This window comes from Oncorhynchus keta, unplaced genomic scaffold, assembly GCF_023373465.1.
Source record: "Oncorhynchus keta strain PuntledgeMale-10-30-2019 unplaced genomic scaffold, Oket_V2 Un_contig_6503_pilon_pilon, whole genome shotgun sequence".
NCBI classification, from domain to species: Eukaryota; Metazoa; Chordata; class Actinopteri; order Salmoniformes; family Salmonidae; genus Oncorhynchus; species Oncorhynchus keta.
Window position 1 is genome coordinate 98,610 of NW_026288901.1, and position 12,636 is coordinate 111,245.

At 44.6% G+C, this 12,636-nt stretch overlaps 1 protein-coding gene across 2 annotated transcripts; it reads right to left on the reverse strand.

Moving 5' to 3' along the window:
• Positions 1–140: 140 nt before the first annotated feature.
• Positions 141–11,887, reverse strand: LOC127925924 (lipopolysaccharide-induced tumor necrosis factor-alpha factor homolog). Of its 2 annotated transcripts, XM_052511212.1 has the most exons (5): positions 11,818–11,887; positions 11,637–11,713; positions 11,178–11,273; positions 489–657; positions 141–319 (listed from the first exon to the last, which is right to left on the reverse strand). In XM_052511212.1, exons 2-5 carry the CDS (start codon positions 11,695–11,697, stop codon positions 142–144), a joined length of 504 nt encoding a protein of 167 aa, XP_052367172.1. In that variant the 5' UTR covers positions 11,698–11,713; positions 11,818–11,887; the 3' UTR covers position 141. The 2 variants fall into 2 exon arrangements, with proteins under 2 accessions (XP_052367172.1, XP_052367171.1); XM_052511211.1 differs by lacking the exon at positions 11,818–11,887 and having other exon boundaries at positions 11,637–11,794.
• Positions 11,888–12,636: the final 749 nt, after the last annotated feature.

Consider the following 12,636-nt stretch of genomic DNA (forward strand, 5'->3'; position numbering starts at 1 on the left):
AGTTGTGCACTGTGGGGTTCCGTTTGGGATGCACACATTATATACCACACACACACACACACACACACACACACACACACACACACACACACACACACACACACACACACACACACACACACACACACACACACCTCCATATCAGGCGTGACCGGGGTACCCTGACCCTATGCGGGGGGTCAGGGAGGAGGGTTCAGAGCTCATGGGGCAACAGCTCTTCCTGTGGATGTGAAGGACCATGCGACAGCGAGGACAGGTGTGATAGGCATCCTTGAAACTCTTGAAGACAAACGGGATCAGACAGCATCCCAGCAACAGCCTGGAGGGACAGGAGAGTACAGTCAGTATACCTGCTACTGCTGGGGGGGGTGGAGCTGAGACGGAGGGGGTGGAGCTGAGACGGAGGGGGTGGAGCTGAGACGGAGTGGGTGGAGCTGAGATGCAGTGTGTGTGTAACTGAGATGGAGTGTGTGTGTGTGTCTCCTCACCCACAGAGGATGAACAACAGGCACATGGTCCAGGAGAAGGTTCCAGAGTGGTGAGTGACATCACTCATCACCTGGTTCTGACAGGAAGGACATCTGATGAGACCAGGAGAATCACCCAGCTCTGTCTCATAGTGCTGGACAAACCTCTGCCTGGGAGGGCTAGCACCACCTGAGAGAACGAGGGGGTTAGATAAGGGGTTAGATCCAAGCCTCCACCTGAGGGAACGAGGGGGTTAGATCCAAGCCTCTGTCTGGGGGGGCTAGCACCACCTGAGAGAACAAGGGGGTAAAATAAGGGGTTAGAGAACTAGGGATTAGATTATTAGATGATGTCCATCATTATACTACAGTCTGAAGGCTGTGTGTCCATCATTATACTACAGTCTGAAGGCTGTGTGTGTGTCCATCATTATACTACAGTCTGAAGGCTGTGTGTCCATCATTATACTACAGTCTGAAGGCTGTGTGTGTGTCCATCATTATACTACAGTCTGAAGGCTGTGTGTGTCCCCATCATTATACTACAGTCTGAAGGCTGTGTGTGTGTCCATCATTATACTACAGTCTGAAGGCTGTGTGTGTGTCCATCATTATACTACAGTCTGAAGGCTGTGTGTGTCCATCATTATACTACAGTCTGAAGGCTGTGTGTGTGTCCATCATTATACTACAGTCTGAAGGCTGTGTGTGTGTCCATCATTATACTACAGTCTGAAGGCTGTGTGTGTGTCCATCATTATACTACAGTCTGAAGGCTGTGTGTGTCCATCATTATACTACAGTCTGAAGGCTGTGTGTCCATCATTATACTACAGTCTGAAGGCTGTGTGTCCATCATTATACTACAGTCTGAAGGCTGTGTGTCCATCATTATACTACAGTCTGAAGGCTGTGTGTGTGTGTCCATCATTATACTACAGTCTGAAGGCTGTGTGTGTGTGTCCATCATTATACTACAGTCTGAAGGCTGTGTGTGTCCATCATTATACTACAGTCTGAAGGCTGTGTGTGTCCATCATTATACTACAGTCTGAAGGCTGTGTGTGTGTCCATCATTATACTACAGTCTGAAGGCTGTGTGTGTGTCCATCATTATACTACAGTCTGAAGGCTGTGTGTGTGTCCATCATTATACTACAGTCTGAAGGCTGTGTGTGTGTGTCCATCATTATACTACAGTCTGAAGGCTGTGTGTGTGTGTGTCCATCATTATACTACAGTCTGAAGGCTGTGTGTGTGTCCATCATTATACTACAGTCAGTCTGAAGGCTGTGTGTGTGTCCATCATTATACTACAGTCTGAAGGCTGTGTGTGTGTGCTGTGTGTGTGTCCATCATTATACTACAGTCTGAAGGCTGTGTGTGTGTCCATCATTATACTACAGTCTGAAGGCTGTGTGTGTCCATCATTATACTACAGTCTGAAGGCTGTGTGTGTGTCCATCATTATACTACAGTCTGAAGGCTGTGTGTGTGTCCATCATTATACTACAGTCTGAAGGCTGTGTGTGTGTCCATCATTATACTACAGTCTGAAGGCTGTGTGTGTGTCCATCATTATACTACAGTCTGAAGGCTGTGTGTGTGTCCATCATTATACTACAGTCTGAAGGCTGTGTGTGTGTCCATCATTATACTACAGTCTGAAGGCTGTGTGTCCATCATTATACTACAGTCTGAAGGCTGTGTGTGTGTCCATCATTATACTACAGTCTGAAGGCTGTGTGTGTGTCCATCATTATACTACAGTCTGAAGGCTGTGTGTGTCCATCATTATACTACAGTCTGAAGGCTGTGTGTGTGTCCATCATTATACTACAGTCTGAAGGCTGTGTGTGTGTCCATCATTATACTACAGTCTGAAGGCTGTGTGTGTGTCCATCATTATACTACAGTCTGAAGGCTGTGTGTCCATCATTATACTACAGTCTGAAGGCTGTGTGTGTGTCCATCATTATACTACAGTCTGAAGGCTGTGTGTCCATCATTATACTACAGTCTGAAGGCTGTGTGTGTGTCCATCATTATACTACAGTCTGAAGGCTGTGTGTGTGTCCATCATTATACTACAGTCTGAAGGCTGTGTGTGTCCATCATTATACTACAGTCTGAAGCTGTGTGTGTGTCCATCATTATACTACAGTCTGAAGGCTGTGTGTGTGTCCATCATTATACTACAGTCTGAAGGCTGTGTGTGTCCATCATTATACTACAGTCTGAAGGCTGTGTGTGTCCATCATTATACTACAGTCTGAAGGCTGTGTGTCCATCATTATACTACAGTCTGAAGGCTGTGTGTGTGTCCATCATTATACTACAGTCTGAAGGCTGTGTGTCCATCATTATACTACAGTCTGAAGGCTGTGTGTGTGTCCATCATTATACTACAGTCTGAAGGCTGTGTGTGTCCATCATTATACTACAGTCTGAAGGCTGTGTGTGTGTCCATCATTATACTACAGTCTGAAGGCTGTGTGTGTGTCCATCATTATACTACAGTCTGAAGGCTGTGTGTGTGTCCATCATTATACTACAGTCTGAAGGCTGTGTGTGTGTCCATCATTATACTACAGTCTGAAGGCTGTGTGTCCATCATTATACTACAGTCTGAAGGCTGTGTGTCCATCATTATACTACAGTCTGAAGGCTGTGTGTGTGTCCATCATTATACTACAGTCTGAAGGCTGTGTGTGTCCATCATTATACTACAGTCTGAAGGCTGTGTGTGTGTCCATCATTATACTACAGTCTGAAGGCTGTGTGTGTGTCCATCATTATACTACAGTCTGAAGGCTGTGTGTGTGTCCATCATTATACTACAGTCTGAAGGCTGTGTGTGTGTCCATCATTATACTACAGTCTGAAGGCTGTGTGTGTGTCCATCATTATACTACAGTCTGAAGGCTGTGTGTGTCCATCATTATACTACAGTCTGAAGGCTGTGTGTGTGTCCATCATTGTATCTACAGTCTGAAGGCTGTGTGTGTGTCCATCATTATACTACAGTCTGAAGGCTGTGTGTGTGTCCATCATTATACTACAGTCTGAAGGCTGTGTGTGTGTCCATCATTATACTACAGTCTGAAGGCTGTGTGTGTGTCCATCATTATACTACAGTCTGAAGGCTGTGTGTGTGTCCATCATTATACTACAGTCTGAAGGCTGTGTGTCCATCATTATGTGTGTCCATCATTATACTACAGTCTGAAGGCTGTGTGTGTGTCCATCATTATACTACAGTCTGAAGGCTGTGTGTGTGTCCATCATTATACTACAGTCTGAAGGCTGTGTGTGTCCATCATTATACTACAGTCTGAAGGCTGTGTGTGTGTCCATCATTATACTACAGTCTGAAGGCTGTGTGTGTGTCCATCATTATACTACAGTCTGAAGGCTGTGTGTGTCCATCATTATACTACAGTCTGAAGGCAGTGTGTGTGTGTCCATCATTATACTACAGTCTGAAGGCTGTGTGTGTGTCCATCATTATACTACAGTCTGAAGGCTGTGTGTGTCCATCATTATACTACAGTCTGAAGGCTGTGTGTGTGTCCATCATTATACTACAGTCTGAAGGCTGTGTGTGTGTCCATCATTATACTACAGTCTGAAGGCTGTGTGTGTGTCCATCATTATACTACAGTCTGAAGGCTGTGTGTGTGTCCATCATTATACTACAGTCTGAAGGCTGTGTGTGTCCATCATTATACTACAGTCTGAAGGCTGTGTGTGTGTCCCATCATTATACTACAGTCTGAAGGCTGTGTGTGTCCATCATTATACTACAGTCTGAAGGCTGTGTGTGTGTCCATCATTATACTACAGTCTGAAGGCTGTGTGTGTGTCCATCATTATACTACAGTCTGAAGGCTGTGTGTGTGTCCATCATTATACTACAGTCTGAAGGCTGTGTGTGTGTCCATCATTATACTACAGTGAAGGCTGTGTGTGTGTCCATCATTATACTACAGTCTGAAGGCTGTGTGTGTGTCCATCATTATACTACAGTCTGAAGTGTCCATCATTATACTACAGTCTGAAGTGTCCATCATTATGTGTGTGTGTCCATCATTATACTACAGTCTGAAGGCTGTGTGTGTCCATCATTATACTACAGTCTGAAGGCTGTGTGTGTCCATCATTATACTACAGTCTGAAGGCTGTGTGTGTCCATCATTATACTACAGTCTGAAGGCTGTGTGTGTGTCCATCATTATACTACAGTCTGAAGGCTGTGTGTGTCCATCATTATACTACAGTCTGAAGGCTGTGTGTGTGTCCATCATTATACTACAGTCTGAAGGCTGTCCATGTATACTGTGTCCATCATTATACTACAGTCTGAAGGCTGTGTGTGTGTCCATCATTATACTACAGTCTGAAGGCTGTGTGTGTGTCCATCATTATACTACAGTCTGAAGGCTGTGTGTGTGTCCATCATTATACTACAGTCTGAAGGCTGTGTGTGTGTCCATCATTATACTACAGTCTGAAGGCTGTGTGTGTGTCCATCATTATACCATCATTCATTATACTACAGTCTGAAGGCTGTGTGTGTCCATCATTATACTACAGTCTGAAGGCTGTGTGTCCATCATTATACTACAGTCTGAAGGCTGTGTGTCCATCATTATACTACAGTCTGAAGGCTGTGTGTGTGTCCGTCATTATACTACAGTCTGAAGGCTGTGTGTGTGTCCATCATTATACTACAGTCTGAAGGCTGTGTGTGTCCATCATTATACTACAGTCTGAAGGCTGTGTGTGTCCATCATTATACTACAGTCTGAAGGCTGTGTGTGTCCATCATTATACTACACAGTCTACAGTCTGAAGGCTGTGTGTGTGTCCATCATTATACTACAGTCTGAAGGCTGTGTGTGTGTCCATCATTATACTACAGTCTGAAGGCTGTGTGTGTGTCCATCATTATACTACAGTCTGAAGGCTGTGTGTGTGTCCATCATTATACTACAGTCTGAAGGCTGTGTGTGTGTCCATCATTATACTACAGTCTGAAGGCTGTGTGTGTGTCCATCATTATACTACAGTCTGAAGGCTGTGTGTGTGTCCATCATTATACTACAGTCTGAAGGCTGTGTGTGTGTCCATCATTATACTACAGTCTGAATTATACTACAGTCTGGAAGGCTGTGTGTGTGTCCATCATTATACTACAGTCTGAAGGCTGTGTGTGTGTCCATCATTATACTACAGTCTGAAGGCTGTGTGTGTGTCCATCATTATACAGTCTGAAGGCTGTGTGTCCATCTGACAGTCTGAAGGCTGTGTGTGTGTCCATCATTATACTACAGTCTGAAGGCTGTGTGTGTGTCCATCATTATACTACAGTCTGAAGGCTGTGTGTCCATCATTATATCAGTCTATGTCCATCATTATACTACAGTCTGAAGGCTGTGTGTGTGTCCATCATTATACTACAGTCTGAAGGCTGTGTGTGTCCATCATTATACTACAGTCTGAAGGCTGTGTGTGTGTCCATCATTATACTACAGTCTGAAGGCTGTGTGTGTGTCCATCATTATACTACAGTCTGAAGGCTGTGTGTGTGTCCATCATTATACTACAGTCTGAAGGCTGTGTGTGGCTCTGTGTGTGTCCATCATTATACTACAGTCTGAAGGCTGTGTGTGTGTGTCCATCATTATACTACAGTCTGAAGGCTGTGTGTGTGTCCATCATTATACTACAGTCTGAAGGCTGTGTGTGTGTCCATCATTATACTACAGTCTGAAGGCTGTGTGTGTCCATCATTATACTACAGTCTGAAGGCTGTGTGTGTGTCCATCATTATACTACAGTCTGAAGGCTGTGTGTGTGTCCATCATTATACTACAGTCTGAAGGCTGTGTGTGTCCATCATTATACTACAGTCTGAAGGCTGTGTGTGTGTCCATCATTATACTACAGTCTGAAGGCTGTGTGTGTGTCCATCATTATACTACAGTCTGAAGGCTGTGTGTGTGTCCATCATTATACTACAGTCTGAAGGCTGTGTGTGTCCATCCATACAGTTGAATACTACAGTCTGAAGGCTGTGTGTGTGTCCATCATTATACTACAGTCTGAAGGCTGTGTGTGTGTCCATCATTATACTACAGTCTGAAGGCTGTGTGTGTCCATCATTATACTACAGTCTGAAGGCTGTGTGTCCATCATTATACTACAGTCTGAAGGCTGTGTGTGTGTCCATCATTATACTACAGTCTGAAGGCTGTGTGTGTGTCCATCATTATACTACAGTCTGAAGGTGTGTGTCCATCATTATACTACAGTCTGAAGTCCATCATTATACTACAGTCTGAAGGCTGTGTGTCCATCATTATACTACAGTCTGAAGGCTGTGTGTGTCCATCATTATACTACAGTCTGAAGGCTGTGTGTCCATCATTATACTACAGTCTGAAGGCTGTGTGTGTGTCCATCATTATACTACAGTCTGAAGGCTGTGTGTGTGTCCATCATTATACTACAGTCTGAAGGCTGTGTGTGTGTCCATCATTATACTACAGTCTGAAGGCTGTGTGTCCATCATTATACTACAGTCTGAAGGCTGTGTGTCCATCATTATACTACAGTCTGAAGGCTGTGTGTGTGTCCATCATTATACTACAGTCTGAAGGCTGTGTGTGTGTCCATCATTATACTACAGTCTGAAGGCTGTGTGTGTGTCCATCATTATACTACAGTCTGAAGGCTGTGTGTGTGTCCATCATTATACTACAGTCTGAAGGCTGTGTGTGTCCATCATTATACTACAGTCTGAAGGCTGTGTGTGTGTCCATCATTATACTACAGTCTGAAGGCTGTGTGTGTGTCCATCATTATACTACAGTCTGAAGGCTGTGTGTGTGTCCATCATTATACTACAGTCTGAAGGCTGTGTGTGTCCATCATTATACTACAGTCTGAAGGCTGTGTGTGTCCATCATTATACTACAGTCTGAAGGCTGTGTCTGAAGGCTGTGTGTGTCCATCATTATACTACAGTCTGAAGGCTGTGTGTGTGTCCATCATTATACTACAGTCTGAAGGCTGTGTGTGTGTCCATCATTATACTACAGTCTGAAGGCTGTGTGTCCATCATTATACTACAGTCTGAAGGCTGTGTGTGTGTCCATCATTATACTACAGTCTGAAGGCTGTGTGTGTGTCCATCATTATACTACAGTCTGAAGGGTGTGTGTGTGTCCATCATTATACTACAGTCTGAAGGCTGTGTGTGTGTCCATCATTATACTACAGTCTGAAGGCTGTGTGTGTGTCCATCATTATACTACAGTCTGAAGGCTGTGTGTGTGTCCATCATTATACTACAGTCTGAAGGCTGTGTGTGTGTCCATCATTATACTACAGTCTGAAGGCTGTGTGTCCATCATTATACTACAGTCTGAAGGCTGTGTGTGTGTCCATCATTATACTACAGTCTGAAGGCTGTGTGTGTGTCCATCATTATACTACAGTCTGAAGGCTGTGTGTGTGTGTCCATCATTACACTACAGTCTGAAGGCTGTGTGTGTGTGTCCATCATTATACTACAGTCTGAAGGCTGTGTGTGTCCATCATTATACTACAGTCTGAAGGCTGTGTGTGTCCATCATTATACTACAGTCTGAAGGCTGTGTGTGTGTCCATCATTATACTACAGTCTGAAGGCTGTGTGTCCATCATTATACTACAGTCTGAAGGCTGTGTGTGTGTCCATCATTATACTACAGTCTGAAGGCTGTGTGTGTGTCCATCATTATACTACAGTCTGAAGGCTGTGTGTGTGTCCATCATTATACTACAGTCTGAAGGCTGTGTGTGTGTCCATCATTATACTACAGTCTGAAGGCTGTGTGTGTGTCCATCATTATACTACAGTCTGAAGGCTGTGTGTGTGTGTCCATCATTATACTACAGTCTGAAGGCTGTGTGTGTGTGTCCATCATTATACTACAGTCTGAAGGCTGTGTGTGTGTGTCCATCATTATACTACAGTCTGAAGGCTGTGTGTGTGTGTCCATCATTATACTACAGTCTGAAGGCTGTGTGTGTGTCCATCATTATACTACAGTCTGAAGGCTGTGTGTGTGTCCATCATTATACTACAGTCTGAAGGCTCAGTGTGTGTGTCCATCATTATACTACAGTCTGAAGGCTGTGTGTGTCCATCATTATACTACAGTCTGAAGGCTGTGTGTGTGTCCATCATTATACTACAGTCTGAAGGCTGTGTGTGTGTCCATCATTATACTACAGTCTGAAGGCTGTGTGTGTGTCCATCATTATACTACAGTCTGAAGGCTGTGTGTGTGTCCATCATTATACTACAGTCTGAAGGCTGTGTGTGTGTCCATCATTATACTACAGTCTGAAGGCTGTGTGTGTGTCCATCATTATACTACAGTCTGAAGGCTGTGTGTGTCCATCATTATACTACAGTCTGAAGGCTGTGTGTGTCCATCATTATACTACAGTCTGAAGGCTGTGTGTGTCCATCATTATACTACAGTCTGAAGGCTGTGTGTCCATCATTATACTACAGTCTGAAGGCTGTGTGTCCATCATTATACTACAGTCTGAAGGCTGTGTGTGTGTCCGTCATTATACTACAGTCTGAAGGCTGTGTGTGTGTCCATCATTATACTACAGTCTGAAGGCTGTGTGTGTCCATCATTATACTACAGTCTGAAGGCTGTGTGTGTCCATGTATCCATCATTATACTACAGTCTGAAGGCTGTGTGTGTGTCCATCATTATACTACAGTCTGAAGGCTGTGTGTGTGTCCATCATTATACTACAGTCTGAAGGCTGTGTGTGTCCATCATTATACTACAGTCTGAAGGCTGTGTGTCCATCATTATACTACAGTCTGTGTGTGTCCATCATTATACTACAGTCTGAAGGCTGTGTGTGTGTCCATCATTATACTACAGTCTGAAGGCTGTGTGTCCATCATTATACTGTCTGTGTCCATCATTATACTACAGTCTGAAGGCTGTGTGTGTCCATCATTATACTACAGTCTGAAGGCTGTGTGTGTCCATCATTATACTACAGTCTGAAGGCTGTGTGTGTGTCCATCATTATACTACAGTCTGAAGGCTGTGTGTGTGTCCATCATTATACTACAGTCTGAAGGCTACAGTCTGAAGGTGTGTGTCCATCATTATACTACAGTCTGAAGGCTGTGTGTGTGTCCATCATTATACTACAGTCTGAAGGCTGTGTGTGTGTCCATCATTATACTACAGTCTGAAGGCTGTGTGTGTGTCCATCATTATACTACAGTCTGAAGGCTGTGTGTGTCCATCATTATACTACAGTCTGAAGGCTGTGTGTGTCCATCATTATACTACAGTCTGAAGGCTGTGTGTCCATCATTATACCAGTCTGAATTCCATCACTACAGTCTGAAGGCTGTGTGTGTCCATCATTATACTACAGTCTGAAGGCTGTGTGTGTGTGTCCATCATTATACTACAGTCTGAAGGCTGTGTGTGTGTCCATCATTATACTACAGTCTGAAGGCTGTGTGTGTGTCCATCATTATACTACAGTCTGAAGGCTGTGTGTGTCCATCATTATACTACAGTCTGAAGGCTGTGCTGTGTGTCCATCATTATACTACAGTCTGAAGGCTGTGTGTGTGTCCATCATTATACTACAGTCTGAAGGCTGTGTGTGTGTCCATCATTATACTACAGTCTGAAGGCTGTGTGTGTGTCCATCATTATACTACAGTCTGAAGGCTGTGTGTCCATCATTATACTACAGTCTGAAGGCTGTGTGTCCATCATTATACTACAGTCTGAAGGCTGTGTGTCCATCATTATACTACAGTCTGAAGGCTGTGTGTGTCCATCATTATACTACAGTCTGAAGGCTGTGTGTGTGTCCATCATTATACTACAGTCTGAAGGCTGTGTGTGTGTCCATCATTATACTACAGTCTGAAGGCTGTGTGTGTGTCCATCATTATACTACAGTCTGAAGGCTGTGTGTGTGTCCATCATTATACTACAGTCTGAAGGCTGTGTGTGTGTCATCATTATACTACAGTCTGAAGGCTGTGTGTGTCCATCATTATACTACAGTCTGAAGGCTGTGTGTGTGTCCATCATTATACTACAGTCTGAAGGCTGTGTGTGTCCATCATTATACCATCATTGTCTCCATCATTATACTACAGTCTGAAGGCTGTGTGTGTCTCCATCATTATACTACAGTCAGAAGGCTGTGTGTCCATCATTATACTACAGTCTGAAGGCTGTGTGTCCATCATTATACTACAGTCTGAAGGCTGTGTGTCCATCATTATACTACAGTCTGAAGGCTGTGTGTGTGTCCATCATTATACTACAGTCTGAAGGCTGTGTGTGTGTCCATCATTATACTACAGTCTGAAGGCTGTGTGTGTGTCCATCATTATACTACAGTCTGAAGGCTGTGTGTCCATCATTATACTACAGTCTGAAGGCTGTGTGTATGTCCATCATTATCACTACAGTCTGAAGGCTGTGTGTGTGTCCATCATTATACTACAGTCTGAAGGCTGTGTGTGTCCATCATTATACTACAGTCTGAAGGCTGTGTGTGTGTCCATCATTATACTACAGTCTGAAGGCTGTGTTTGTGTCCATCATTATACTACAGTCTGAAGGCTGTGTTTGTGTACTCACCAGTAGCGGTCTGGTTGATGAAGCTTCCACCCATAGCACCAGGTGGAGGAGGAGGAGTGAAGGGAGAGATGCTCATGTCATCTCCTTTACCCTGGACTGAAACAACAAGAGAGAGTGAGAGAGAGAGAGAGAGAGAGAGAGATCCTCATGTCATCTCCTTTACCCTGGACTGAAACAACAAGAGAGAGAGAGAGAGAGAGAGAGAGAGAGAGAGAGAGAGAGAGATCCTCATGTCATCTCCTTTACCCTGGACTGAAACAACAAGAGAGAGAGAGAGAGAGAGAGAGAGAAGAGAGAGAGAGAGATCCTCATGTCATCTCCTTTACCCTGGACTGAAACAACAAGAGAGAGAGAGAGAGAGAGAGAGAGAGAGAGAGAGAGAGAGAGATCCTCATGTCATCTCCTTCACCCTGGACTGAAACAGCAACAGAGAGAGGAGGGTGTACTGTAGAGTCTTACCTGGTAGGAAGTAGGGAGGAGGGTTAGGACATGGTTCCTCTGACTTCAATGATGTCTCCATTGCCTCTGCTGAACAGCTGAGGAGAGAGAAACCACAAAATGATCACAATAATTGACAAGGCTTTTTCCTCCATAAAATAAGTCAAGGGTCATGATTGTCAATTATTTGTCTGACCCAGACCTTGTAGAGACAGTGGTCAAATATCTGTCTCAAACCTTGTTGAAGAGCGTATCGAGGTGTTGATTGGCTCTCCTGTCACCTCATTGGTCAGTGACCTCATCAACTGCGTCAGCTGACAGACAGGTGTGGAGGGTGGATCTGGCCACTCCCACAGGAGCAGGTTGGAGTAGGGTGAAGTATTAACTGATCTAAGATCAGTCTGTTTGAGTGAAACTTCCAGCTGAGGGCTTCAGCCCCAAAGCACTGTTCCAGGACCAGCTCTTCCTGTCTCTTCTCTTCTAGCTGAGGACTTCAGCCCCAAAGCACTGTTCCAGGACCAGCTCTTCCTGTCTCTTCTCTTCTAGCTGAGGACTTCAGCCCCAAAGCACTGTTCCAGGACCAGCTCTTCCTGTCTCTTCTCTTCTAGCTGAGGGGCTGAAGCCCCAAAACACTGTTCCAGGACCAGCTCTTCCTGTATCTTCTCTTCTAGCTGAGGGCTTCAGCCCCAAAGCACTGTTCCAGGACCAGCTCTTCCTGTATCTTCTCTTCTAGCTGAGGGGGCTTCAGCCCCAAAGCACTGTTCCAGGACCAGCTCTTCCTGTATCTTCTCTTCTAGCTGAGGGCTTCAGCCCCATAATTCACTGTTCCAGGACCAGCTCTTCCTGTCTCTTCTCTGAAACTAGCTGAGGGCTTCAGCCCCAAAGCACTGTTCCAGGACCAGCTCTTCCTGTCTCTTCTCTTCTAGCTGAGGGACTTCAGCCCCAAAGCACTGTTCCAGGACCAGCTCTTCCTGTCTCTTCTCTTCCAGCTGAGGGGCCTTCAGACCCAAAGCACTGTTCC